General features: G+C 42.8%; 1 protein-coding gene across 5 annotated transcripts in view; it reads right to left on the bottom strand.

The window, feature by feature from the left end:
- Positions 1-26,051, bottom strand: part of col6a4a (collagen, type VI, alpha 4a) — a 108,342-nt gene that overhangs the window by 42,097 nt on the left and 40,194 nt on the right. For all 5 annotated transcript variants that reach the window (XM_047361402.1, XM_047361404.1, XM_047361406.1 and 2 more), the window contains 10 exons: positions 24,604-25,173; positions 20,837-21,457; positions 20,148-20,708; positions 19,376-19,933; positions 17,971-18,549; positions 16,021-16,599; positions 15,589-15,932; positions 6,063-6,141; positions 5,835-5,980; positions 243-335 (listed from right to left, as the gene is read on the bottom strand). In XM_047361402.1, coding sequence (XP_047217358.1) covers positions 243-335; positions 5,835-5,980; positions 6,063-6,141; positions 15,589-15,932; positions 16,021-16,599; positions 17,971-18,549; positions 19,376-19,933; positions 20,148-20,708; positions 20,837-21,457; positions 24,604-25,173 — 4,130 coding nt within the window. The remainder of the gene's footprint in view (positions 1-242; positions 336-5,834; positions 5,981-6,062; positions 6,142-15,588; positions 15,933-16,020; positions 16,600-17,970; positions 18,550-19,375; positions 19,934-20,147; positions 20,709-20,836; positions 21,458-24,603; positions 25,174-26,051) is intronic.

The raw sequence follows: 26,051 nt of genomic DNA, 5'->3' as shown, positions 1-26,051 counted from the left end.
CTAACTCTTTGCAGTGCAGCTGCAGGTTTGAATCATCAGGACAAACATTCCTATTTCAGAAACTGTGATTCCTCTCATGTTTAGGGAGGAGATGTTTCCCTCTCTGTGTGTATTAGTAAGTGTTTATCCCTGGAATGCAAGAAATCTGTCCTGCTTCTCTTTGAAATATAAACTGCAGGTTTCTGTTTAGATGTTTCTGACACACATTAAGTCTGGAGTTCAAACGTGTGCAGACCAGTCACCTTTGACCCTGGGGGGCCCCGAGAGCCACGGATTCCTTCTGGTCCTGAACATTTGCACATGACGTTGCAGCACTCTCTGTCCGACACCAAGTCCTGCAGAAGGGACAGGAAACAACACACAGGTTGTGATTCAGATCAGAAGAAGTGGTTTCATATCTAAGTCATGAGGCATGAAAAATAAAAACAGACGTCTGCCGATTTTATTCGTTTAAATTCATATTTAAATCTTCCCGTAACACATAGAATCTGCATCTTGTTGGTAACAAATACAAAGTCAAATTATTTGCAATGTTTTTAAAAACCTCTATTAGAAGATTTCTGAAGAGGAGTTCTCTGACTGTTTCAGGGATTAAAATGAAGCTTTTTTTTTTTTTTTTGGATTCCTAACTGGAGTCATTCAACAGCTGCTGCACCAATATAGGTTCTCTTCAACTGTGAGAGACGGAATCTGATTTTTAAGTAATTAATCAGCATTTTATTGCATGACATCAGTATTTGATCCCCTACCAATCAGTAAGAATCCCGGCTCTTTCAGGCCTGTTGGTTCTTCTTTACGAAGTTCTCCTGTTCTCCACTTATTACCTGGATTAACTGCACCTGTTTGAACTCATTATCTGGATAAAAGACACTTGTCCACACACTCAATCAATCTCCAACCTCTCCACCATGACCAAGACCAGAGAGCTGTGTGAGGACATCAGGGATAAAATAGTAGATCTGCACCAGGCTGAGATGGGCTACAGGAAAATAGCCAAGCAGTTTGGTGAGAAGGTAAGAACTGTTGGAGCAATGATAAGAAAATGGAAGAAGTTCAAGATGACGGTCATTCTCCTTAAGTCTGGGGTTCCATGCAAGATCACACCTCATGGGACATCAATGATCATGAAGAAGGTGAGGAATCAGCCCAGAACTACATGGCAGGACCTAGTCAATGACCTGAAGGGAGTTGGGACCACAGTCTCAAAGAAGACCATCAGTAACACACTAACACATTAGCATGTCCAAGCTTAAAATTACATAAAATCACACAATATCAGCAGTCTGCAGAAAAGGCTGTTCACCCTGCTGATAGCTTCAGTAGGCTATGGTCTAAGGTGGTGTGGAAGGAGCTGAACTGAATGGAGAAAATCTAATGCTTCATATCTATGGCCTCTCTTTGGAAACTTTTCCAGACATGTTCCACTGAGAAGAGCCCCAGACGAGGAGCCAGAACTCTCTTGAGAAGCTACTTGTCTCTTCTGGTTTAAGAAGACCTTGAGATCCTTCAGGACAAACTGTGTGAAGTCATAATGAAAAGCTCCTGATCATCATGGCTCTGTGGGGATTTCTGTTCTTCTCGTTGACTCCTTTGGTTGTTCCAGGAATGAACTTTCTCATCCTGAGTTATTGGAACTCCCAGAGACATGTCTATGAGTTGCAACAATGTGTTTATCTGCCAGGGAGAGCCAACCCAACATCAAAGCCAACATCTCCACCTGCAGACCTTTTGTTTAAGAAACTATTAAAGCAAAAGCTGGGCAGATGGAGCTGGCGAGGGGTTCTGCAAGAGTTTAACTGGTCAAGGATGACACCCACCTCTGTTTCTTGGTTTCTCTGGTGTTTTGTCTTTGCCAATGGATGCTTGGTGAAAAATCATTAATGTTTTCTAAAGTAAATGAGACCCTGAGGGTTTTTCCTTATCTGATTCACAGCAATAAGACACACGAGGAGAGGAAAACATTTTGCTGCCTCTTCATCCAGCTGTGGTCTGCTAGAGTAACCTTGATACATTGGGTACAGGTGTTGGATCAGAGGCCAAAATAACGCTTATTTACATCATCTTCTGTGGATTTGTTGCAGCAGCTCTTGGCTGGAGAAGATGTAGCAAAATCTTGCCTTTATTAGTGATCTGCAGGAGAAAATGTTTGTTTTCCTCAACCACAGCTGCTGATCTGTCAAGAAGAGATGAACATTTGAATGTAGATCACAGAAAGACCAGAAAGGCGGGATCACAGGTTTAAAACTGAACATACTTTGTTTTTTTTAGCCACTCTTTTATTTTAACATTTACAGTTATTTTAGAGGGCTGCGTGGAGGAGCTGTTGTCATTCCTGCTGTCTTGAGTTTGATCTCTAGTTGTGGATTTTCTATGTGTTTTTCTCAGGTTCTCTTTGTGAACTTGAGATTCTTCTGAATGTCAGATAATGTACCCTCAAACAGAACAAAATGGATCAGGAATGGACTAAGGTTTGAGGTGTTCATTTGGCCTCCAGGTTCCCCTGATCTCATTCCATCCGAGTATCTGTGGGATGTGCTGGAGAAACAATTGCATGGAAGCCCCAGCCCACAACCTGCAGGACATAATCCAAAGTGCTGAAGTAGAAGACAATTGGACATGTTCTCATCAGAGAGGAGTAAAAGAAGCCATCTATGTTAAAGATAAACCAACACAAATCAGATGAGGTGAACTCAGGTTTCATCTTTCAACATTTACAATCCAGCCTAGACTCATCGTGGTTTTACATCAAGATTTGTTACCAGAACAAATCACATGACATTGTTAGGGACATGTTTGGACCTTCAAGTGACAATGACCCAAACACTGAACTGAATAAAAGGCCAGTGACTCATGTGATCATAACAGCCCTATGAGTGACCTTAACGACCCTATTAGTGGGCTTAACAGTCCCAATAGTAACCTTAATGGTGCCATTAGTGGCTTCAGTATCTCTATTGGTGACTTTAATGGCCGTCTTAGTGTAATTATTCTGACCATAATTTATGAGGTTCTTCCTTTTGCAGAAGAAGCCCGGCATCATCAATCCATCAGACTCCACTTAAGGCACAGATGGACCCCTGACCACAAGGAAACATTATTTTCCAAACCCTTGGAATGCCGGTTGCCTGGCAGGATCAGGGCCTGGATGTAATGTTTCCTTTGTAAGGAAAATGCATTCGAGGACTCATTGTATGAGCTGCTAAATAGCTTCTCCTATTGACTTGTTTGGCTTAGTTTATTGGATTGAATTTAAATTTCAAGAAACAATTAAAGAATAGATTCATTTGACCAACAGGGGCCTCGGGATTGCGTGGAAAAAATGTACACAACCCCAACGTGCTGGTCACCAGCTTGGTCACACACTACTGTGGGAGACCATCACATTCTTCAACCAGCATTTGTTTCAAGTCAGTCCATGGGGTTCTGTTGGTCAGTCTCTGACATGACAGCAGCCCCAAGCTGATCCTACAAGTGTCTAATGGGGCTGAGGTCAAGACTGCAGGCGGACCACTGTTGGGACCATACAGCCATGGATTTCGACACCAAAACTCCAGTACATACTTTTCTGGAACTTTTCAAAATAAAGTGCATTAACCTTCTTCCGGCACAGCCAGAAAAGGGGATAACTGCCGACTTCCTGCGGTGCCATTACCCAAATAAAAGCCCCCACCTTTCCACAAGTCTTTCTCTTCCACGCAGCCTTCCAGAGGTACCGGATAGGAGAGGAAAGCGCGCTGATAAATTCAACTGGATCCAAAGCCATACGATCATCGATCATATGCAAAGTTAAGTAGAATGAAATACTGTCTGTGTATCCGGTATTTTCATTCATGAACGGGAAAATTAAGGTGTAAGAGTTGCTTACCTTTTCTCTCCGAAGCCCCGCAGAAGCAAAACTGTGTCGCAGAGAAGCTGTTTCTACAAGCAAAGTCTGAAGGACGGACTACGGCCTGCACCACCGTGTTACGGTAACGGAACAGCCGCCCAGTTCTCCGGACCTAACGCTATTGTTCACGGAGCGAACGCAGAGGTTAGCTGAAAGCCAACCGCTTGTTGACTGTGGACGTTTATCCGAACTTCATCGCCCTTGGACAACATTCCCTCACCATGGTCAGAGGTTAGGTTTGGGCAGATTAACAGATATGTTTAGGATGAAATGATCTAAACGTTTTCATGTTATGAAGTTTGTTTTGTGGAACTCGGCTATCTTTGTGCTAGCATGCTACCTGTAGCATGCTACCTGTAGCATGCTACCTGTAGCATGCTACCTGTAGCATGCTACCTGTAGCACACAGGCCGGTTCGTGTTCTTTGTACAGTTAAGATAAACTTTATTTAAAGGGTGGTTTTAAACGGAACATTGCTCATAACGCGCCGTCCGCGCTTATGCATTTTAACCCTTTTATTAACCTGATATTTTAAAGGTGTGTTTGATTCTGTTGCTAAGCTATTAGCTTCTTTGTTAGCCCAACGGCTAACCGGTAAGAACACGTGTGCTAGCATTAAGGCTAGTCGACAGAAAGGTTGTTGGTTTTCAAGCTAGTGAATAATAGTCCCTGAACATCATTTACTAAAGTTGATAACTAAGTAAACATCATTAAGCCCCATTTCTCCAGAAAGATTTGGCTCTTTTCTAAAATATTCCCTTAATAATATTTATTTAAATATTTTAACAACTAAAGGCAGCTAATGAGACACCGTTGAGAAATAGTCATCCAGAAGGTTGGTTTTATTCAGCAGATCATTATTTAAAACATTATTTTATTAAAATAATATTTTATCTGATCTTACATTATGAATGGTTGTCTAAACGTTGCTGATTATTGTCTAAGTTAGTTCTAAGACTAACTTAACTTCATTTCCAGATTCTTCAAGATAATCCTTGGTTCTCAAACATAAACATTGCATGGTAATGTTGCATCACTCTTTTGGTCATAATTATCAATCATCTTTAATCAACTTGTTTATATTGTACATAGTCCATTAGTCTTCATTATTCTTTAATTCTGCTTGGTAGTTTAGTTGGATTGTTTTAGCAAAGTAAAGAGTTTGTTGATTGAAATATGTTTGACTTTGAGTTGACTTATTTTTGTTAATAAATTCTTGTATTTTAATAAATTGTGTGAATTTATTCCATATATGTGCAGAGTTTATGCTGTTCAATAATGTCAGAGCTCGTCTCATACCTTTCTATTTTGTCCTAATACCATCGCCTTACTGGGCTGGTATTCACAGGACAACCCTTAACAGACCCAAATATTATTTGATAAAATATTAAAGTATTAATATTAAATAATATTCTCAGATTCATATTTACAACACCACTCCACCCTCTCCACTCCTGCAGGTTGTTTCTGGAAGTTAGACATATTGTAGGACAGAGTTTAAACCCTAAGAGTGGAGATAAGGGATTGACGCTGGTTTCATGATCTCATCTTGCTTTCTCTCTACTTTTAGATTGCAACCAATGATAGGTTTGGTTTTTTCAGTGCGCGAGATGCTGCTCCAGACCATCAAACTTCCTCCACCAAAAAGTTTCTGTGCTCAATCCATAGATGCATCTTCCTTACAAATGTGGCTCCATTCAAGGTAAATAAGCATAGTTTCCAATATTAGATTTATTGCCACGAAACATTGTTTCAACAGAGAAGAAAATCTACCAAACAGAAATGATCTCATGTTTTGCTAAATATAGACAGAAGATGATTCATTAAGGTCAGATAAAAGCTGCTCTCCAGCCTAAATATGGATGTTTTCACTATAAATGCTAATGTGCTGGAGTGTTTTGTTGTGAACTGCGTCACCTTCAGTCACGGTAAAACATGGACAACTTACGATCTGTTTGAGGATGGTGTTGCCGATGCTCGGCATGCCGATGCTCAGAGGAAGTTTGTATCCGAACCCTCGGCCGAACTCGACCATGTGCAGCTGAGCGGCGTTACGAACACCCTCCAGAGCGACAATGAGCAGAGAGCTGATCCCTGCAAACAAATGTACAGATAATTCATTTCCAGTTTAAGTATTACCATGGCAACGGCGTCATTATTCTGTGTCCATGTGTACCAGACTGCCGCAGCTTCTCGGATTCGTTCTCCAGAGTCATGACATCTTCATCAAGCCCATCTGAAAAGATCACCAGCACCTGGGGGAAGATGTTGGTCAAAGGTTAGACCACCTTCATGAGGAAGAAAAACTACTCATCTGCAAACTCAGTTACTGTTACTGCTAGCAGTCACTCTGTGGTGAGGGATTTGGGTTTTATTCTGGAATTTTCTCTCAAGTTAGGTAAAAAGATGAGTGCTGTTAAGTCAAACATTTTCCAACAGTGACTAATTGCTAAAGCAAAGCCTTATTAGTCTTTTAGTGAACTCAGGAAGGTTATTCATGCTTTTATCACCTCTTATCTGGACTGTTGTAACTCTTCATGCGGCAGGCTAGATCAATCATCCCTGCAGCATTCACTAATAGTTCAGGACACTAATAGTGCAGCTCGTCTTTTAATACTTTTCTAATTGTTGTTTTGCCTCACTTATCTCACAGTTTGACAACCATGGATGTAGAAACCTCCAGTCCAGGTTTGATTAGTCCACACTGTGTTATAAAAAACATAAATATAAAAAAGATGTCATAAATCTCAAACTGTGCATCAGAATCAGAAAAGCTTTATTGCCAAGTACGTTTTTGGACATACAAGGAATTTGTTTTGGCGCAGTCGGTGCAATACAATACAAATTAAACAGTATAAACATATCTACAATATAATATAAATATATGTGCACAGTTTTAAGTGAGTGAGAGTAAATATAGAGCAGTATAAGATGCAAGAGCAATACAACAGTGCAGGTGATCATTGTGCAAGTAAAGCAGGAGTCCAAGCTGAGCGTTAATGTAACGCATAGAGTTACAGGTTACAGGTGTCCTGTCAGCAAAAACAGGGGGGGTGTCAGGGTGGTTTCTGGGCTTTGTTAACCAGGCTGGTGGCAGATGGGAAAAAACAGTTCTTGTGGCGTGAGGTTGTGGTCCTGATGGACCGCAGCCTCCTGCCAGAGGGGAGAGTCTCAAAGAGTCTGTGACCGGGGTGGGAGGGATCAGCCAGAATCTTCCCTGCCCGCTTCAGGGTCCTGGAGGTGGACAGTTCCTGGAGCGACAGTAGACTGCAGCCAATCACCTTCTCAGCAGACCGAATGACACGCTGCAGCCTGCCCTTATCCTTGGCTGTAGCAGCGGCGTACCAGATGGTGATGGAGGAGGTGAGGATGGACTCAATGATGGCTGTGTAGAAGTGCACCATCATAGTCTTTGGCAGGTTGAATTTCTTCAGCTGCCGCAGGAAGAACATCCTCTGCTGGGCTTTCTTGATGAGGGAGCTGATGTTTGGCTCCCACTTGAGATCCTGGGAGATGATGGTTCCCAGGAAGCGGAAAGATTCCACAGTGTCAATTGTGGAGTCACAGAGGGTGATGGGGGCAGGTGGGGCTGGGTTCTGCCTGAAGTCCACAACCATCTCCACTGTCTTTAGAGCGTTGAGCTCAAGGTTGTTCTGGACTGCACCAGTCCAAGAGATGGTCCACCTCCCATCTGTACGCAGACTCAGTCACCATCAGAGATGAGTCCGATCAGGGTGGTGTCGTCCGCAAACTTCAGAAGCTTGACAGACTGGTGACTGGAGGTGCAGCTGTTGGTGTACAGGGAGAAGAGCAGAGGAGAGAGAACACAGCCTTGGGGGGAACCGGTGCTGATGGTCAGGGAGTCAGAGACGTGCTTCCCCAGCCTCACGCGCTGCTTCCTGTCAGACAGGAAGTCAGTGATCCACCTACAGGTGGAGTCGGGCACACTCAGCTGGGAGAGCTTCTCCTGTAGCAGAACTGGGACGATGGTGTTGAAGGCAGAGCTGAAATCCACAAACAGGATCCTGGCGTAGGCTCCTGTGGAGTCCAGGTGCCGGAGGATGAAGTGAAGGGCTAGGTTGACTGCATCATCTACAGACCTGTTGGCTCTGTAGGCAAACTGCAGGGGGTCCAGGAGGGGGTCGGTGATGTCTTTTAGGTGTGAGAGCACAAGGCGCTCAAAGGACTTCATCACCACAGAGGTCAGGGCGACGGGTCTGAAGTCATTAAGCCCTGTGGTCCTTGGTTTCTTGGGAACAGGGACGATGGTGGAAGACTTGAAGCAGGCTGGCACATGACATGTCTCCAGTGAGGTGTTAAAAATGTCTGAAGACTGGAGACAGCTCCGGGTACCATCACAGAAGACCGTTTTAAAGCAAAATGAATTAATGAATGCTCAGTGCAATTTTCTGTTTCAGGGTTTTAGGTTTTACACAAGTGTAAAAACTGTGAATAGCTCTTTAGTTTATCAACCAGAAGAAGCTTCAAAGTAGATGCTAATTATAGCTTCGTTAGAGGCTAACGGTTAGCTAATTGCTGTACTCTCATCGTGTTGATTTATTTTTCCTCACAAAAACCTGGCTGCAGCAAGAGAATTACATTACTATAAATGAGTCAATTCCTACTAATTATAATAATTTTCACATTCCTCGAAATACTGGGCGAGGAGGAGGAGTAGCAACCATCTTTCAGTCCGATTTATTGATTAGTACCAGACCAATCAATAGCTACAACTCTTTTGAATATTTAATCCTTAGTTTTCCTCATCCAAATTGTAAAGCACTAAAACCTCTTCTGTTTGTTGTTTTGTACCGTTGAGAATTAAAATCATGTACATTCTTGCTATTAGTTTAGTTTGCATGTGGGAACATTAAACTGAGATTTAACATGTGTGAGCCTTGAGGAGAGATCACAGATCACAACAGGGGTCAGGATGGCACAAGGGTGAAATAGGTTAGAAAGGTCTCAACAGCTGCAAGCAGTAAAAGCTGGCTGTAGGGACAATAAAGCAATAAATGTCAACTTTTAGGCCTGGTATAGATGCCACAAGGGAGCTGGGCTGATTTACATCACCAGACTGTAAAAGGGGAAGTCAGTCAGTAAGCTTTGAAGTCAACAGTATAAAGATGTTCTGGAACTTGTAATGACAGAGACATCTGGGTAAAGACAGCCATGCTTTGCTGAAATCTGCGATCTCTCTCCGTAAGGGCCTTTATGTAATTTTCCTTCATTGTGTTATTCTGTATGTATTCATTTTGCATTAGAAATCATTGGACTTATTATCTTCCAAATTAAACTTGCGTTAATCTTAATTTCCTGCTCTTCATCTGTTCTTTCTCACGACATCCGGACTGAGGAGAGGTTGAGGCCGCAATAATATCATTGATAGCATTATTTTGACTCAACAATTTGGTGCCGTGACCCGGATGTCGTGAGCATAACCGAAGGAGATCGCATCATCAGCGGGGACGAAGGTAAGTGGTTTTTACTTGGCTGTTTCCCCGCTGTATGATGTGATGAACCTGAGGTGTATTTAAAGGGCCACGCTGAGGCGGTTTAGAAAAGCAGTTAGGATAAAAAACTGTGCCCCAGAGCTGGTCGCTTCTACCGGACGCGGAGTTGCGGATCGTGCTCAGAGTTCCACACTTGGGATTTTGGGCTCACCCAAAACGTGGATATAGTTTAGTTGGGGACGTTTGGACTTAGGAACGGGTTGGCTCACCTGGAGGTTTGAGCTCACCTCAAACAGGATGCAGTTATAGGACGGTTTGCCCCGCCAGAGTCGAGAGCGACAAAACGTGTGGCTGTTGAGGTACGGAGTAACTTATTTGGTCAGGATCTAAATGTTACACTCAGTTAACTGAGAATCTTTCTCTTTGTTGCTGGTAACTGTAGGGTTTAAACTGTCTGCTTTGCTTTCTTTTATTTCTCTTTTCTCTCCTTGCTGTGCACAGTGTGTGTGTGTGTGTGTGAGAGTTTGGCTGCGAGTGAGACGTGACATCATCACATGAGCTGTGTGTGAACTTTTGAGGAAACAATTATTGTGATTCGAACACTGGTTGGTTTTGTGCTGCAGTTATCAAATAGTAACATGGAGGAGTATTATAGGGTGTTTGAGGATATTGACAGGGGTCATGGTTGGAAACTTCTTGCAGAACAAATAGATGAATTGTAGCATATTTGGATTAATCATAAAGATTCACACGACATTAATAAAGTGAAAGAATGTCTGGAAAATGCTGTCAAAGTGAAGGGAAAAACGTATAACCAGGCGCATAGTTAGACCTGGGCAGGCTTCTTGATAAAAGACATTTAGAAATATAAAAAAAAAATGCAGCCACAAAATGATATTGGACTTCATATTTTTATTTAAAAACAATCAGCTTTTTAAATTGTGTTCCATATAATCACGTCCCGCTCCACAATAACCTGACAATGAGGTAAAAGGAGAAGACAAAAAATAGTTATTTGCGAACTTGCGGCTCATTTCAGAGCAACTGCGGAGCCAACCGAAGAGTGGGAGGCTGGTGTGTTCAGGAACAGGTGGAAGCAGAGCGGTATAACCCAGATGAAGATAGTGATAAAACCTAAATGCTAACTCGGAATGGGCTAAAACTTTTGTCAGCAAAATTCAGATTAAGTTCTTTTCTAAATACTTCAAAATGTGTCATTATTTGTTTCAGTTATTCATTATTTTTCTTCCGTCCTAAACTCTTTCTCCTTGTCTTTCATTCAGCTTCTAACAAAAATAAACAGTACAATTATTGCAAACCTTTTATGTTCACAATAATTTACATTCAGTCTAAAACCAGCCGAGACAGAGAACTGGTACAATATGTCCTATATTATTTTAATGTTAAATTATCTATAAATTGTCAGAGGGTGTGTTGAATAAGGGCAAATATGCATGAAATGTGGAGGACAAGGCAGAAAGAAATCAGAAGCGTTTAATGCAGCTGCTTGTGTGACAAGGAACTAAACACAGACACCGAGGTGTCGCCTTCACCACCGTACATCCACCCTAATAATCCATTTACTGAGGCCATGATTAGAAGAGTTAGATTATGAGCTGGTATAACTTTAGCACTGGGAGATTTCAGACACCTTTTGGGTCGCAGCACTACATGTAGTAATCTCTAGGTTATTGAGAAGGCGGCCCGCACCTCATTAATGCAACGCAACACCTTATTTTACTGTAGCTGGAGATGTGTGACATGTTCCCATCTAGAATTCAGACACCGTGCTTTAATTTTTCTGAGACGGGCGAACACGTGTTGTTTCTTTATGAGGCGATAGAAACTTGTATCAAACAGATAGTGACTCGATGGAGTTCAATATTTTAGACAAACTGTGATGGATGGAAGACCTGAAGGAAAACAATGTGAGGAAACCCAGATTTAGGAAGGTTTGGTCACGCAAGGTGGGACAGACATTTGGTACACCACATGCAGAACAAATTGGATAATGGCTCCTGTTACATCTCTGCCCACTTCAGCAGCTCGGGGTAAAACCTCCTAGATCCTAACAATGTATATCAACTGGTTCCACCTATCTAGTGGGAGTCACACTCATATAGTCCTTATGGCCGGGCCAGTGGTGGACCGTTTGGAAAGAGGGCCGGACGAAGGAGTGGACAGGGAGGAGCTGGTTCCTCCTACCTAGTATGTGGGCAGACGGATCATGGACCGCAGCTGCCCTCAGCGCTATGGGGCACGTCCAGAAGGAGCTCCTCCATCCTTGCATCAACCTCCTCTGACACAACAAGCTCCTGTCACCACACAATGCATCAATCATACCACAGTGACACACCCCCCAGAGAGGTCCAGACAACGGGAAAAAGGCAGAACCCATTGTTCCAGTGGAATTAAAGGGACACATTGCTATTTCTTGTGAACACTGAAGCCATGTTTTCCACGTTGAACATTCCTCCGTCCAATAAAATGTCTTCTCTGATGGGATGAAACAGACTCTGGCTGTATTTACACCTCTTCACACTATGGTTGGAAAACAAAAACTGTTGCATACATTTGTTGTTTCGCCTGACACACCTGTGAATCTACTCGGCAGAAACATTTTGATTGCAGTGGGAGCTACAATACTATGTTCCATGGATGGGTTGGTTGTGACTTTTCCAGATGGAACCTGAAGCACATCAGTATTTACTGCAGTCTGTAGAGGAGCCTTGTGTGGACATTTATCAGGGCTTCATTGAGCCTGAAACCCCTTCTGGTGCTGGGGTGAGGACCCTGGATTTGGGCCCTGGCTCCTTTCAGCCCAATACCTGCTCGGCCACATGTGACTTTGTTTTATGGCAGAAATGAGAAACAGATTGGTTTCAGGAACACTTTGAGGAATATTTAGAAGGAAAATATGGACCATTTCCTCTAAAACATTTGTGAAATGTCTGATGAAGCTGTATCTCACATATCTCTAACCTTGCACTCAAGTCATCAGACTAAAGAAGAAGGAGTTGTAACACAATTTACTGCTGTCTCAGTCCTTTCTGTCTCTGCCTCCACTAACATTCACTGTGTTGATGTTATTGACTCTGCCGTTTTAGAACATCATCAGCTATCTAGATAACACGGCAGAGAATTAACTGATCACTTTCTGACTGAGGCTGTTAATCCAGTTGTCCACCACATGTCTTCCCCATCTGGAGAAACCAGTACCCACACTCTTCTGCTGCAGAGGCTGGAATTGCTGACACCATTGAGGGGCTGTTAAAAGCAGGCAGGTCAGAACCCTGCCAGTCTGACTGGAACACCCCCATTTTGCCTGAAAAAAGGAAAGTTATAGGTAACTGCAAAATGGCTCACGATTTAAGATAAATTAATAGATCTGACAGCTGACTAGCTGAACACTACAGGGATGTCTTCTCGTTCACTCATAAGAATCAGCAACTGAGAGACACCAGGTTGCCTCAAGAATTTGCTTGATTGCCGGGTCAGGTTCTCAAACAGCAGCTCCAGGACTGCATGTTGCCAGCGGAGGTGGTTTCTGATTACAGCCCGAACAGCAACCGCGTTTATTGAAGCTACCAACTCTATTTTACATCTTGCAAAAAAAAAAAAAAGGTATTGAAGTGAGTAAAATGAAAAACAGATTGAAGAATACAGGTTACTTTTTAGGATTTCAATAACAGGAACCCATATTTTTTCTGCACAAAAATCTTTACATCATACCAAACAAAGATTTGTTATCATTTTTGGGTTAGACTGCCAATAGCAGAAACTATGTCCCTGAGTACACTGGTTTGACAGCACCACTGAGTCTTGGTAAAAAATCTTAATGCATCAATGAATTGGAACACAGACGCGAGGAATCATTCATTTAGTTTAAACAGCTGCAATAGTTTGCTGCATAATTGCTCTTTCAGGATTACTGTCTGCCTTTTTTATTTAGATGTTTCTGTAACAACAATGTTGTTGCAGAAAAGGGGGATATAGAGGTGATTCAGTGTGTTAGCTGTATGCTAGATCATATGGAAAAAGACATGTTGATATGAAACAATAGTTGAGAAGTGGATTTGTGACTGCAGCACAGAAGCCAATCAAACATGAAAATTAAATGAGATTTATGGCTCAAGCCTTGTTGTTACCAAATTGAAGCTGCATGCATAACCTGCTGCTTTTTAGGCAAGTGTTGAAGCTGAGACCTTTGAACATCTAAACTTGGAAAAAATCAAACAATATCACAAAAGGGGTTCTCCACTTGAGGAACTTACTGTGTGGAAGAGAAAAAGCCGTGGTGATAAAAGTTGTGAAGCCACCAAACATGAGAGAACACATTTCGGAAGAGGCTCATGGAACATCACATGTAGGTATTTTGCAGGTGCCTATCAATCCAGAACAATGGTGGCACCCATATTTAAAAGATATGCTGAGAGAGAAGATCAGGAACTGTTCTATTTGCGGACAATTTAATCCAAAACCTACTATGCATCCATTTCCAGGTAAGTTTAAAAACTACACCGAAGGAGATCATGGTATCCACAGCGAGAGCATATAGATACAGGTTGGTCTGTGTGGATGGATATTCAGGATGGCCTGAGGCATGGCCCACAAGAAAGGAAGACAGTAAGTATGTGGTAAAATGTTTAATTAATCATTATATTCCCAGACATGGCTTCCCAGAAAAGATAAGATCTGATAATGGAACTCATTTCAGGAGCAAAGATCTGCAACAGGTAGAACAAATGTTGGGACTAAAACATGCTTTTGGTAGAGTATATCATCCTCAGTCAAAGGGCAAGGTTGAAAGAGTGAACCAAACATTGAAAACAAAATTGGCTAAAATCTGTGCACAGACTAAATTAAATTGAGTGGATGCTTTGCCAGTTGCTTTAATGTCTGTCAGGATGTCTGTTAATCAGTCCACAGGTTACACCCCACATGAACTCCAGACTGGGAGACCGGGACCAGCAAAGCAGATACCAGGACAAACAGGTGAATCTACACAATTATCTTGTAACACTTTCTTTAATGAGTTGCAGACTCTAGTGGCAGAATTTTCCAGAGAACCTGAGGTTTCTTCCTGTTAAAAGGGAGTTTTTCCTCTCCACTGTCGCTACATGCATGCTCAGTATGAGGTATTGCTGCAAAGTCAACACCAGTGACTGTCCACTGTCTCTACATGCTCATCCAGGAGGAGTGAATGCTGCAAGTCACTGACTGGATGCAATCTGCTGGGTTTCCTTAGATAGAAAAACTTTTTATCCAATTTGAATAAATAACTGAATCTGACTGAACTGTTCAATAGTTACGATTAATTGGAATGTATGAACCTGACTGTTGTGAAGAACCTTGAGATGACATGTGTTGTGAATTGGCGCTATATAAATAAAACTGAATTGAATTGAATTTAGAAATCGTTTGTATCTCATTTGACACTATCAACTTTTCTTTGTTCCACTGAGTTTCCAAACTGCAACCAAACAAACATTTTGAGAAATAGTGGAGGTTTCTTCAAAGCACCTGTAGCCGATAAGGACCTATTAGCTGACTGCATCATACAGACACAACTCAACAACAACCTCCTGCCTTCCTTCAAAATAGGAGCCTCAAATATAGAGACGTGTAAAGCACACTCCATCAGCCATTAAAACATCAGCCAATGTCTGTAACAGTAATTCTGACCCAGATTGATAGGCACCAACAAATTATCTGTATAATGATAACAGTTGTTGCGTCAACAAACTATTTGGAGAGCAAGAACAAGACGGACTCACTCAAGGCAGAGATGAAGTAATGTTGTATCCCCACAAAGGATGGTGTAAGTTCTCACCCACAGACTCCACCCTTCACCTTTTAAACAAATCTTTGTTTTCTATCGTATAAAACATGTTTGGTGATCGATGCCTCCTCTCTGGGATATTGTGTGTACCTTAGCATGTGCAGTTGGTACAACAGAGACGGGGCCATTGTGCAACCAAACCCTGAACCTCCATTAAATTCCTATTGCAGAGAAGTAGTTTGTGGTCTGTCTCACATAAAGGAACACGCAGAGAGCTTTTTAACTCAACAGACTGAAACAGCAAACAAATACATGTTGCTTTGCAAGACAGACTTCTCTCTGACCAGACATATTGTGAAGTTTTATCATCACAAATCTTCTCCAAGATCTCGTTAAAGCCCTGGTCCCCAAACAGAACCGAGTCCCCTAGGAAAAGGATTAGGAGGTCTCCAGTGTCGCTGACTCACCTTTACACCTGCTCTGGACTCAGCCCTGAACTTCTCCTCGAAGGATCTCAGCAGGGCCGTGTTGAAGTAAGTGGGCTCCCCCAAACTGGAAGTCATGACCTTTCTCACCACGTCCTCGTTGTATCCCTCAAAGTTGAAGTCGTACAAAATCCGTCCCTCCCTACCCACCAGTCGGTAGGCCAAGTTGGGCGTGATGGGTGTGTTGGTGCAGCAAAGACGTGGCACTGAAGAAAGGTAGTGGACAATCTCTGGCAGGAAGACCTGGAGCTTGTTTTGGCTGCTGACTAAAGTCTCACCACTTCTTTGAGAGATATCAAACCCTATGGCGATGTCGATGGTGCAGTCTGCAGTAAAATACAGTTCATGTTTACTTCTGCTGCACAAACATTAATGGAAAATAAAACAGAGGTTCAGATTGAACGTGTAACTCACCAGTTGGATCTAAGGGAGGTTTGGACTTGCATATGGTGTTCACTACCTTTTGTTTGATGGCATCCAAGCTGCCAAAGTTCTGCACGGTGAACAGCTTCCTGGGATCACCAGTGATCTGCAGCAGCTCCAGGTCATGGACATCACCAATGCCAATGGCAAACATCTCAATTCCCAAAGCTCTGAGACGATCAGCTGGATCCTCCACGTCATCCTGTGAATCTCCGTCCGTGATCAGTACCAGATTCTGTGAGATTCCTGAAGATCTACGGCTGCCACGAGAAGCCTCAAAATATTCCCCGATGGAGTCCAGAGCCAGTCCAATGTTGGTGCCTCCACCCACCTGCCTCATGTTGAAGATGTGGCTAGATACCTCCTTCTCCTGGTAGAACTGGTTGAGGTAAAACTCATGCTGGAAAGAGCTGCTGAACTGGGCGAGTCCAACGCGAACCAAATCCTTGCTGACTTTAAAGCTGTTCACCAGTGCAATGGTGAAGTTCTTCATGACGGAGTAGTCAGTGGTGTAAATGCTGCCAGACTGGTCAACAAGGAAAACCAGGTCAGCCTGCTGTTTCTCGCAAACTGCAGAAGCAAGGAGAGGAAATGTGAAGATAAAGGCTGCACATATCAAAGAGTTCAATGTTTCGTTTTCAGGTCTGCATCACAATGAGGTCAGGTAAGGCAGAGATGAGGAGGATAGAGATGGATCAGGAGCTTGATCTCTATCTAAATCTCCGGACTAATACACGGAAACAAGGAGATTCTGAGCAGGGGTGGAATGAGGACTGAAGTATACTCAAGAGTTCAGAACAGAAACAATGTATGTGAGTTCATACTGTATATGCATTTTACAGTTTAGAGTGTCTCAGCACATGTCAAGACTTTAAAACCATCTTTTAACCTTATCTAGGACTGGGTCGCGGGGGCAACAGACTTAAGCAGACACCTCCTCCAGCTCCTAAGAGGGAAGTCCGAGGCGTTCCCAGGCCAGCCGAGAGACATAGTCCCTCCAGCTTGTCCTGGGCCATCTCTTGGGCCTCCTCTCGATGGGACAGCTGAAGGCTGACGGCATCCTCCTTGAACTGCCACCTTAACGTGGTGGAGGGGTTTGAGTACTTGAATGATCCTAGAGGCTATGATGTCTGGAGCTTAAATACCCCTGGTAGAGGGCAAACAGGCTCTGGGTGACTGGTCAGATGATGAATGGCTCAGAAGTCTTCATGAGAACTATCACAATGAAGCATATGATGTTGCCCGATACGGCAGAAACGGGGCCCCACCCTGGAGCCTGGCCTGGAGTCAGGACCTGTTGGAGAACACCTGGAGGCCGGGTTACTCCTCGTGGGAGATGACAGGCCATCCTGCAGTGGGCCCAACACCTGGAGGGGGAACCATGAGGGACCCGTGCAAAGAGGATCAGCCAGCGGTTGAAGGTGGGACCTCGACGACGAGATTCCAAGATGCTTAAACTGGCTCTTTTAAAGTAAAGTTAAGATTTCTCTTTTTCTTAATCTGCCTCTGTTGTCTCTAATGTATTAATATTTTATCTGGGAGTGAGGTGGCCTCTATGACTGTTTAGGTACAGAAGGATTAATAATCAGTTGAGTGCATCCACTAAGGCTGAAGGCCAACGATCCATCAGAAATTTCCTGACTATTCTTCTAAGGCCACTGTTCCTGCCCAGATCTTAGATCAGTGTGGGAATATTAATATTTTAATCATGCTTTATAATTTTGTCAGTGATAGAAAAAGTGTGTTAATCCAAACCTCATCATTATTGAGCTTCCTTTAAAAAATGTTTCCATTTTTGCTGAAACTTGCCTGGAAACTGGTACTGGTTTCAGTTCTTAGTCTTATTTAGGTCAAGCTTTGAAGTATTGGAAGCTGTATTTTGCCCTATTCTGGGAGGTATTATAAGGCCCACAAAGGCTCTGAAAACTCTAACTCTCTTACCTGGCTTGGTGGAGTTGCAGAGAACCTGAGTTATATTCTTGTAGAGAGTTTCCAGGGCTTTGAAGTTGTCCACGTAGAAAACCTTGGATTTATCATGACCCGCCATGATCTCCAGCTGGGTCACGTTGGCTCCTTCCACTCCGATACTGAACACGTGGACTCCTTTGTTCCTCAAAGCCAGAGACGGTTCAGCCAGACTGAAAAGGTCAGTAGCATCTCCATCTGTGATCACCATGAGGATCTGAGGCACTTGCAGCTCTGCCCGACCTCCATGCTGAGCACTGAAGAACTGTAAAGAATACTTCAGAGCCCGTCCAGTGTAGGTGTCACCATATGGGGACTTCAGGTCTGCTATTGCTTTAACAACCTCCTGTCTGGTGCTGTACTGGTTCAGAGTGAAGATAGACTTGGGGTTGGTGGAGTAGAGGATCACACCAAAGCGAGTCAGGTCTTTGCCAACCGTGGTTTGGTTCACCATTGACTGCATGAACTTCTGCATGCTTCTAAACTTGGACAGGGTTATGCTTGTGGAGCCGTCCACTAGGAAAATGATGTCTGCCTGCTCAGTCTTCTTACACTCTGGTAATGAAAGGGGAAAACTGGCAGATGAAAGAAAAAACAACCTGACACTACATATGCGAAAAAGTAATTACACCCCTTCTTATTTTTCTGATTTAACTGTGATTATTCACATTTTATTGTTCAGTTTCACATGTCAAACCCAGGCCTGATAACTGTCTGATCTGTAGAATCAAGAAATTACTTAAACAGAACCTGTCTGACAACATGAAGTAGGCTAAAAGATCTCAAAAAGCAACACATAATGTCCCAATCTAAAGATGTTCAAGTTCAATACTGAAATAGATCAGTCTGGAAAGGGTTACAAAACCCTTTCTGAGGCTTTGGGACTCCAGAGAACATCAGTGAGAACCATTATCTACTCACGGGGTAAAAAACCGTGGAGAACTTTCCTAGGATAGGCTGACCTACCAAAATTACTCCAAGAGCTCATAAACAACTCATCCAAGAGTTCACAGAAAAACCCAGAACATCATCTAAGGCTCTGCAGGCCTCGCTGCCTCCGTTAAGGTCAGAGGTCATGGGTTAACAATAGAAAAGAGAGACTGGAGAAAAATGATCTCCACAGGAGAGTTTCAAGGCCAGAACCACTGGTGACCCAAAAGAACTCAAAGGAAATTAGTTTTTTCACACATTTTCTTTCCTTAATAAATTAAATCATAATTTGAAAGCTGCTTTTGGATTCAATCAGGTTATCCTTGTCTGGTATCAACCTTAGTTTTATGAACTGGGACAAGAAAGCAAAAACAGAAGAAATGTTTTGGGGGTAAATACTTTTCATAGCACTGTATGAAAAAATAAGCCTGGAGACAAATATTTTGCTCACCTCTCTCTGGATCACACAGCTCCAAGGACACCTGTCTCTCCAGATCCTTCAGAGCATCAAAGTCCCTCTCAGCGTACATCCTGTCTGGAGATCCGCTGATGTCCAGCAGTTGGGTGGTGTTGGCTTCCTCCACTCCAATGGCATAGACCAGAACTCCCTGAGCCCTCAGCGCCTCAGCAGGTGCTTTAACTTCGTCTTGGGCCTCGCCGTCAGTGATCACTACAAGCCTCTGCTGCAGGTCTGGACGTCCTCCTCTGGCTGGATCAAAATACTGAGACACCTCTGAGATGGCTCCACCTGTGAGCGTTCCTCCACCAATCTGATTCATGCCATCAATGGCTGTTATCATCTCTTTTTTGGTGAAGTAGCGATTGAGGGGGAACTCTAGCCGCTGGGCACTGCTAAACTGCATGACACCAACATGAACCTCATTCTGGCCAACAAAAGACTTATTGACGACAGATTTCATGAACTCCTTCATTTTGTTGTAGTCCTTTGGGTAAATACTTCCAGAGCTGTCGATGAGGAACAGCAGGTCCCCTGGTACATCTTTACAAACTGTAGACAGATAGGCAAAGAAATGGGATGAGAAACATCAAGGTGGCTGAAAGTTTAAAAATATTAATCATGACCTCTAAAGATCCTCTAAAATCCACCTAGAGACTTTTACTGAACATTTTTCATCAAACTTTTAGGAAAGAGATCAACTTTCCTCTGCCCATGAAAGATTTTAAACCCTTCCAAATATAATTTTTCTGCCCTTTAATCTTACCGTCTGTAGTACAGATATCAGTGATTATATCGTCCTTGATTAAATGCAGAGCATCAAAATTGTTGACAAAGAACGTCCTCTTTGGGTTGCCAGACATCTCTCCCAGCTCCTCCACTTCCGCCTCCTTGACACCGATGGCATAGATGGTCACACCCTGCAGCCTCAGAGCCTCTGCAGGAGCCTTGACTTTATCTGTTGACCTCCCATCAGTGATGACCACCAGGTACCTAGGAACGTTGTGCCCACGGCTTGTCTTGGCTGTTGTAAATAGCGGACCCATGAACTCCAGGGCTTTCCCAGTCTCTGTACCGCCTCCCAACTGTTGAATCTCTTCCACTGCTTTCTTCAGCGTGTCCTTATCCACGTACCTCGTCAGATCAAATTCCATGTTTGGTGAATCCGCATATTTTACAACTCCTAAACGGACGTATTGTGGCCCGATACGGAAAGTGTCAATAAACTCAAAGATGAACTGCTTCATATCCTCAAAGTCTGATGGGTAAATACTTCCCGAGTGGTCGATCAGGAAGAAGATGTCTGCTTCATCTGTTTGAACGCAGCCTGTGAAGGAAACACAAAGATGAGCTTTGTTCCGATTAGGTTAACAAAATGCTCGATGAACTGCAAATATTTCAAAGTAGATTTTACAAAGAATCTAATTGCAGATCTTATGAAACGGTGTTGCAGACCTTCCTTGATGCCGGTTCTTCTCGCACTGACTGAGACCGCCTGGTGGATGATGTTGTGGCAGAGGGTTTTCTGCAGGCTCTGCTCCAGGGATTTAAGTTTGGCAAAGCTGTCCACGATAAACACATGTTTCTGTGGAGGATAAGAAGCCATCTGCCTCAACTCGTGCTCGTTAGCGTTTTGGACACCCACTGAGTAAACAGTGACTCCGGCACGTCGGAGATCAGCTGCTGCTTGGGTCACATTGTCTTGAGACTCTCCATCTGTGATTACCACAGCTACCTGCTCCACACCTTTATCCTTCCTGCTCCCTTTCTCCGTGATGAAGACGTTCTCACGCGAGAAGTTCAGGGCAGCCCCTGTATTTGTACCACCTCCATTGTAAGGCAGGATGTTGATAAAGTTTAGCAGTTCGTCTTTCTTCTTGAATGTGTTGAGATAAACCTGTGCTCTAGGTTCATTGTTGTACATGACGATACCCACTCGGACTCTTTTTGGACTGATCTCCAAGCCGCTGATGATCGAATACAGGAAGGAGCACACCAGCTGAAAGTTTTGGTCTCCGATGCTTCCCGACTCATCAACAATGAACACAATATCAGCCAGTTTGGCAGCTCTGCAATCTGCAGAGAAATCAGAAATTATTTTAATCAACTCTGTTTTCAAATGCTCAGCTTGGCATAATGTGGAACCTTATTAAATAAACTGACCTGACCAAGACTGTAAATTAATCAAACTTTCATTACTTTTGTTCATTGTTTATAAAACAAAATATTTTTTATTTTATATTGGTTTAAATCGGAATTGAACTGGATAAAATTCATCCTTACAACAAGCTAACCATTTCGTTCTGTGTACATCCTACAGAAATATCACAGTAGATGTTAGCCTGCAGAATCGGGTATTGCAAAGTAGGGCTAAGGCACTGAAAATATCTAATTCAGATTTTGTATTTTCAAGTATATAACTACATTTCAGAGCAGGAACAGCATCATCCGCCAGGAGTGCTGAGAATAATTGATGAGCAGACAGACGGATGGTGGGTCCAGTAAACCACTGAGCCTCACCAGGATTGCAGCTGATTTTAAAGGTATGTTATTCATTACAGCACGAAGAGTGAGGAGTGGCACAGTAACAGAACATTAACATGTGATTCAGATCTACAGGTCCTTCTCAAAATATTAGCATATTGTGATAAAGTTTATTATTTTCCATAATGTCATGATGAAAATGTAACATTCATATATTTTAGATTCATTGCACACTAACTGAAATATTTCAGGTCTTTTATTGTCTTAATACGGATGATTTTGGCATACAGCTCATGAAAACCCAAAATTCCTATCTCACAAAATTAGCATATCATTAAAAGGGTCTCTAAACGAGCTATGAACCTAATCATCTGAATCAACGAGTTAACTCTAAACACCTGCAAAAGATTCCTGAGGCCTTTAAAACTCCCAGCCTGGTTCATCACTCAAAACCCCAATCATGGGTAAGACTGCCGACCTGACTGCTGTCCAGAAGGCCACTATTGACACCCTCAGGCAAGAGGGTAAGACACAGAAAGACATTTCTGAACGAATAGGCTGTTCCCAGAGTGCTGTATCAAGGCACCTCAGTGGGAAGTCTGTGGGAAGGAAAAAGTGTGGCAGAAAACGCTGCACAACGAGAAGAGGTGACCGGACCCTGAGGAAGATTGTGGAGAAGGGCCGATTCCAGACCTTGGGGGACCTGCGGAAGCAGTGGACTGAGTCTGGAGTAGAAACATCCAGAGCCACCGTGCACAGGCGTGTGCAGGAAATGGGCTACAGGTGCCGCATTCCCCAGGTCAAGCCACTTTTGAACCAGAAACAGCGGCAGAAGCGCCTGACCTGGGCTACATAGAAGCAGCAATGGACTGTTGCTCAGTGGTCCAAAGTACTTTTTTCAGATGAAAGCAAATTCTGCATGTCATTCGGAAATCAAGGTGCCAGAGTCTGGAGGAAGACTGGGGAGAAGGAAATGCCAAAATGCCAGAAGTCCAGTGTCAAGTACCCACAGTCAGTGATGGTCTGGGGTGCCGTGTCAGCTGCTGGTGTTGGTCCACTGTGTTTTATCAAGGGCAGGGTCAATGCAGCTAGCTATCAGGAGATTTTGGAGCACTTCATGCTTCCATCTGCTGAAAAGCTTTATGGAGATGAAGATTTCATTTTTCAGCACGACCTGGCACCTGCTCACAGTGCCAAAACCACTGGTAAATGGTTTACTGACCATGGTATCACTGTGCTCAATTGGCCTGCCAACTCTCCTGACCTGAACCCCATAGAGAATCTGTGGGATATTGTGAAGAGAACGTTGAGAGACTCAAGACCCAACACTCTGGATGAGCTAAAGGCCACTATCGAAGCATCCTGGGCCTCCATAAGACCTCAGCAGTGCCACAGGCTGATTGCCTCCATGCCACGCCGCATTGAAGCAGTCATTTCTGCAAAAGGATTCCCGACCAAGTATTGAGTGCATAACTGTACATGATTATTTGAAGGTTGACGTTTTTTGTATTAAAAACACTTTTCTTTTATTGGTCGGATGAAATATGCTAATTTTGTGAGATAGGAATTTTGGGTTTTCATGAGCTGTATGCCACAATCATCCGTATTAAGACAATAAAAGACCTGAAATATTTCAGTTAGTGTGCAATGAATCTAAAATATATGAATGTTAAATTTTCATCCTGACATTATGGAAAATAATGAACTTTATCACAATATGCTAATATTTTGATAAGGACCTGTATATGTTCTCCCCTCTGTGCATGCATTCTGCAGAGTGTTTAATGTTTGTTTCTTGGTATCCCTGCTGAAATCAATCAAACCCAAAATTCTTAAGACGGTCTTGATGCTCGTCACTGATTGTTTCAGCCACTGAATCCATGTTGGCATCCATCATAATTTTGGATCAATCCATGTCAGAATTTGTTCAACTTTGGACGTCCTGCAGAGTATTTTCTGCAAAGGCAATAAATCCCAAATTGCTTCTTTGTGTCAGCTTTCTTCATGACCAGTTTTTCTGGCTGACTCCTGTCTGTTCTTACATTCCTCTATCACAACAGGTGGCATACTTGGAAAACGGTAGTTTTTAATGAAAGCTTTTGTTGAAGAAAATGCACCTACAGCCTTTTACCTTAAGAAACTGTTTTGTATTCTTGCTGACAGAACAACAGCTGGACAAGATACATCAAGTTTGAGTTCAACCCTAATTCCAGTGAAGTCAGGACGTTGTGTAAAATCTAAATAAAACCAGAGAACAATGGTCTGCTAATCCTGCTCAACCTCTATGCAACTGAATCCACCACAAAGACAAGATATTTAAGGTTCTAACTGATAAACTATTGTTTTGTTGCAGTTATTCGCTCATGATGAATTTTTACAACACGTTCCATCAAAGCTGGACCGGGTCATGTTCTTCACTGTGTTTCCTTTCCTTCTAACACTCAGTCAGTGGAGGAATTGGGTTTGTACCTTGGGTTTGTTGGGTCAGTCCAACAACATGATTTGCAAATCATTGTATCCTGTTTTTATTTACATTTACATAAGGTCTTACATAACTTTATTGGAATTGGGTTTGTACCTTTAGAAACCTCCTGAGGAGCTAAAACTGCAGATTATTTGTAGATGAACCGATCAGATTCACTGACGATACTGTCAGAGAAGACACCAGGCAACGTCTGAAATCTTTCCTGGATTAACTTCAGCAGCGGGTGACCACTAAAACAAAAACAAAAACTAACCTCCAGTTAGAAAGGTCTCCGGTTCCTCAGATATAAAGATCTGTTTGAGCACAGGAACAGTAATGGCTTGGATCTGGTAAATATATGGTGTAGTGGCAACCACGCGTAGCTCTTCCATTGAAGCTCCAAGACCTACTCCCACCACAGTGATGCCTGCTGACTTGATCAGACGGGATTCCTTAAACACAGGGTCACTGGAGTCTTTTCCACTAAGAACAACCAGGAACTGTCTGTAGCCTTGATCTGCTCGGCTTCCCGCCGCTTTGGTGAAAAAGTTATTGCTGGCATAGGCCAAGGCGGCGCCCAGGTTGCGTGGTTCAGTAGATGAGAGTCGGAGATGCTGGAAGCGCTTCACCGCAGCCTGGATCTCTTCTTTGGTTTGGTGCTGGTTGAGGAGAAACTCCAACTGCACGTTTTGACCATACTGAGCCAAACCCAGACGATGGGCTGAAGCTCCAAAGTTGAGCTGATTGGCGAGTCGGGTGAGGAAAGATTTGACCTGCTGGAACTGAGCTGGTGTTATACCGCCATCCAGGAGGAAGAAGATGTCTGCAAACTTCTCCGCCAAAGCTGAAAGAAACAAAAACGCTGAGTGAGTTCTGCATTCAAGGTCAGACATGTTTAACTGGTAAATTTCAACAAACAACTCTGTACTGGAAACAATAAAAGAACAACTCTGGCACAAATTATTGAGTTAAATACCAAAGAACCAAAAAAAAAGGATTTGCGTCTGTTTTATTTTGCAGATTTTCAAATGCATCAAAATATTGTGATATTTTTGGCTGTTTTTGTCGTGAAGCGACATCTTTGGTCTCTGTTGTGGTCTTGTGTTTTCGACCTTTCATTTAGTTTGGGTTTCGTCTAAGTCCCTTTAGTTGTTTCTTTTCTATTACTTATTATGGTTTTCTTATGAGTATTATTATATTCGTTGTTATTCTAGCTCCTTTGTCTTCCTTGTAGTTTCTAGTTTAGTTTCCAATTTAGTATATCTGTGTTTATTTATGTTTTGGTATTTGTTTACCTGCGCTCTTTGTTTATTAGTTTATTTTCTCTGTTCTTCCTCGTCCTGGTTCCCTTTCTGTGGTTTAGGTTTTATTTATTTACGGTCAGGGTTTCTTTATGGGTTCTTTGTTAATTATTAGGTTTTGGTGCTTCCTCTATTCCCTCTAGTTTCTCAGTTTACTTTAGTTAATGATTATTCTACGTTCTTATGTATCTTTTGGTTTATTATCTTCGTCTATAGTTTTGCTTAGTTCTGTTTCCCTGAGTTTTGTTCCCTGTTTGTTTTGTTCCTTTGGTTATGTTATTGCCTAGCTTCCCTCATGTTCCCTTTGTAGTCCAGTTCGGTCACCGTAGCAACCATCCAGATTCCCTCAGTTCTCTATAGCCTGGTCCACACCTGATTTCCATTCTCATCTGATTACCTGCCTCAGTATCTCACTGGTCCA

Source organism: Girardinichthys multiradiatus, chromosome 3 (genome assembly GCF_021462225.1).
Source record: "Girardinichthys multiradiatus isolate DD_20200921_A chromosome 3, DD_fGirMul_XY1, whole genome shotgun sequence".
Lineage (NCBI taxonomy): Eukaryota > Metazoa > Chordata > Actinopteri > Cyprinodontiformes > Goodeidae > Girardinichthys > Girardinichthys multiradiatus.
The sequence above is the reverse complement of the archived record's forward strand: the minus strand, read 5'-3'. Positions and strand labels throughout refer to the sequence as shown.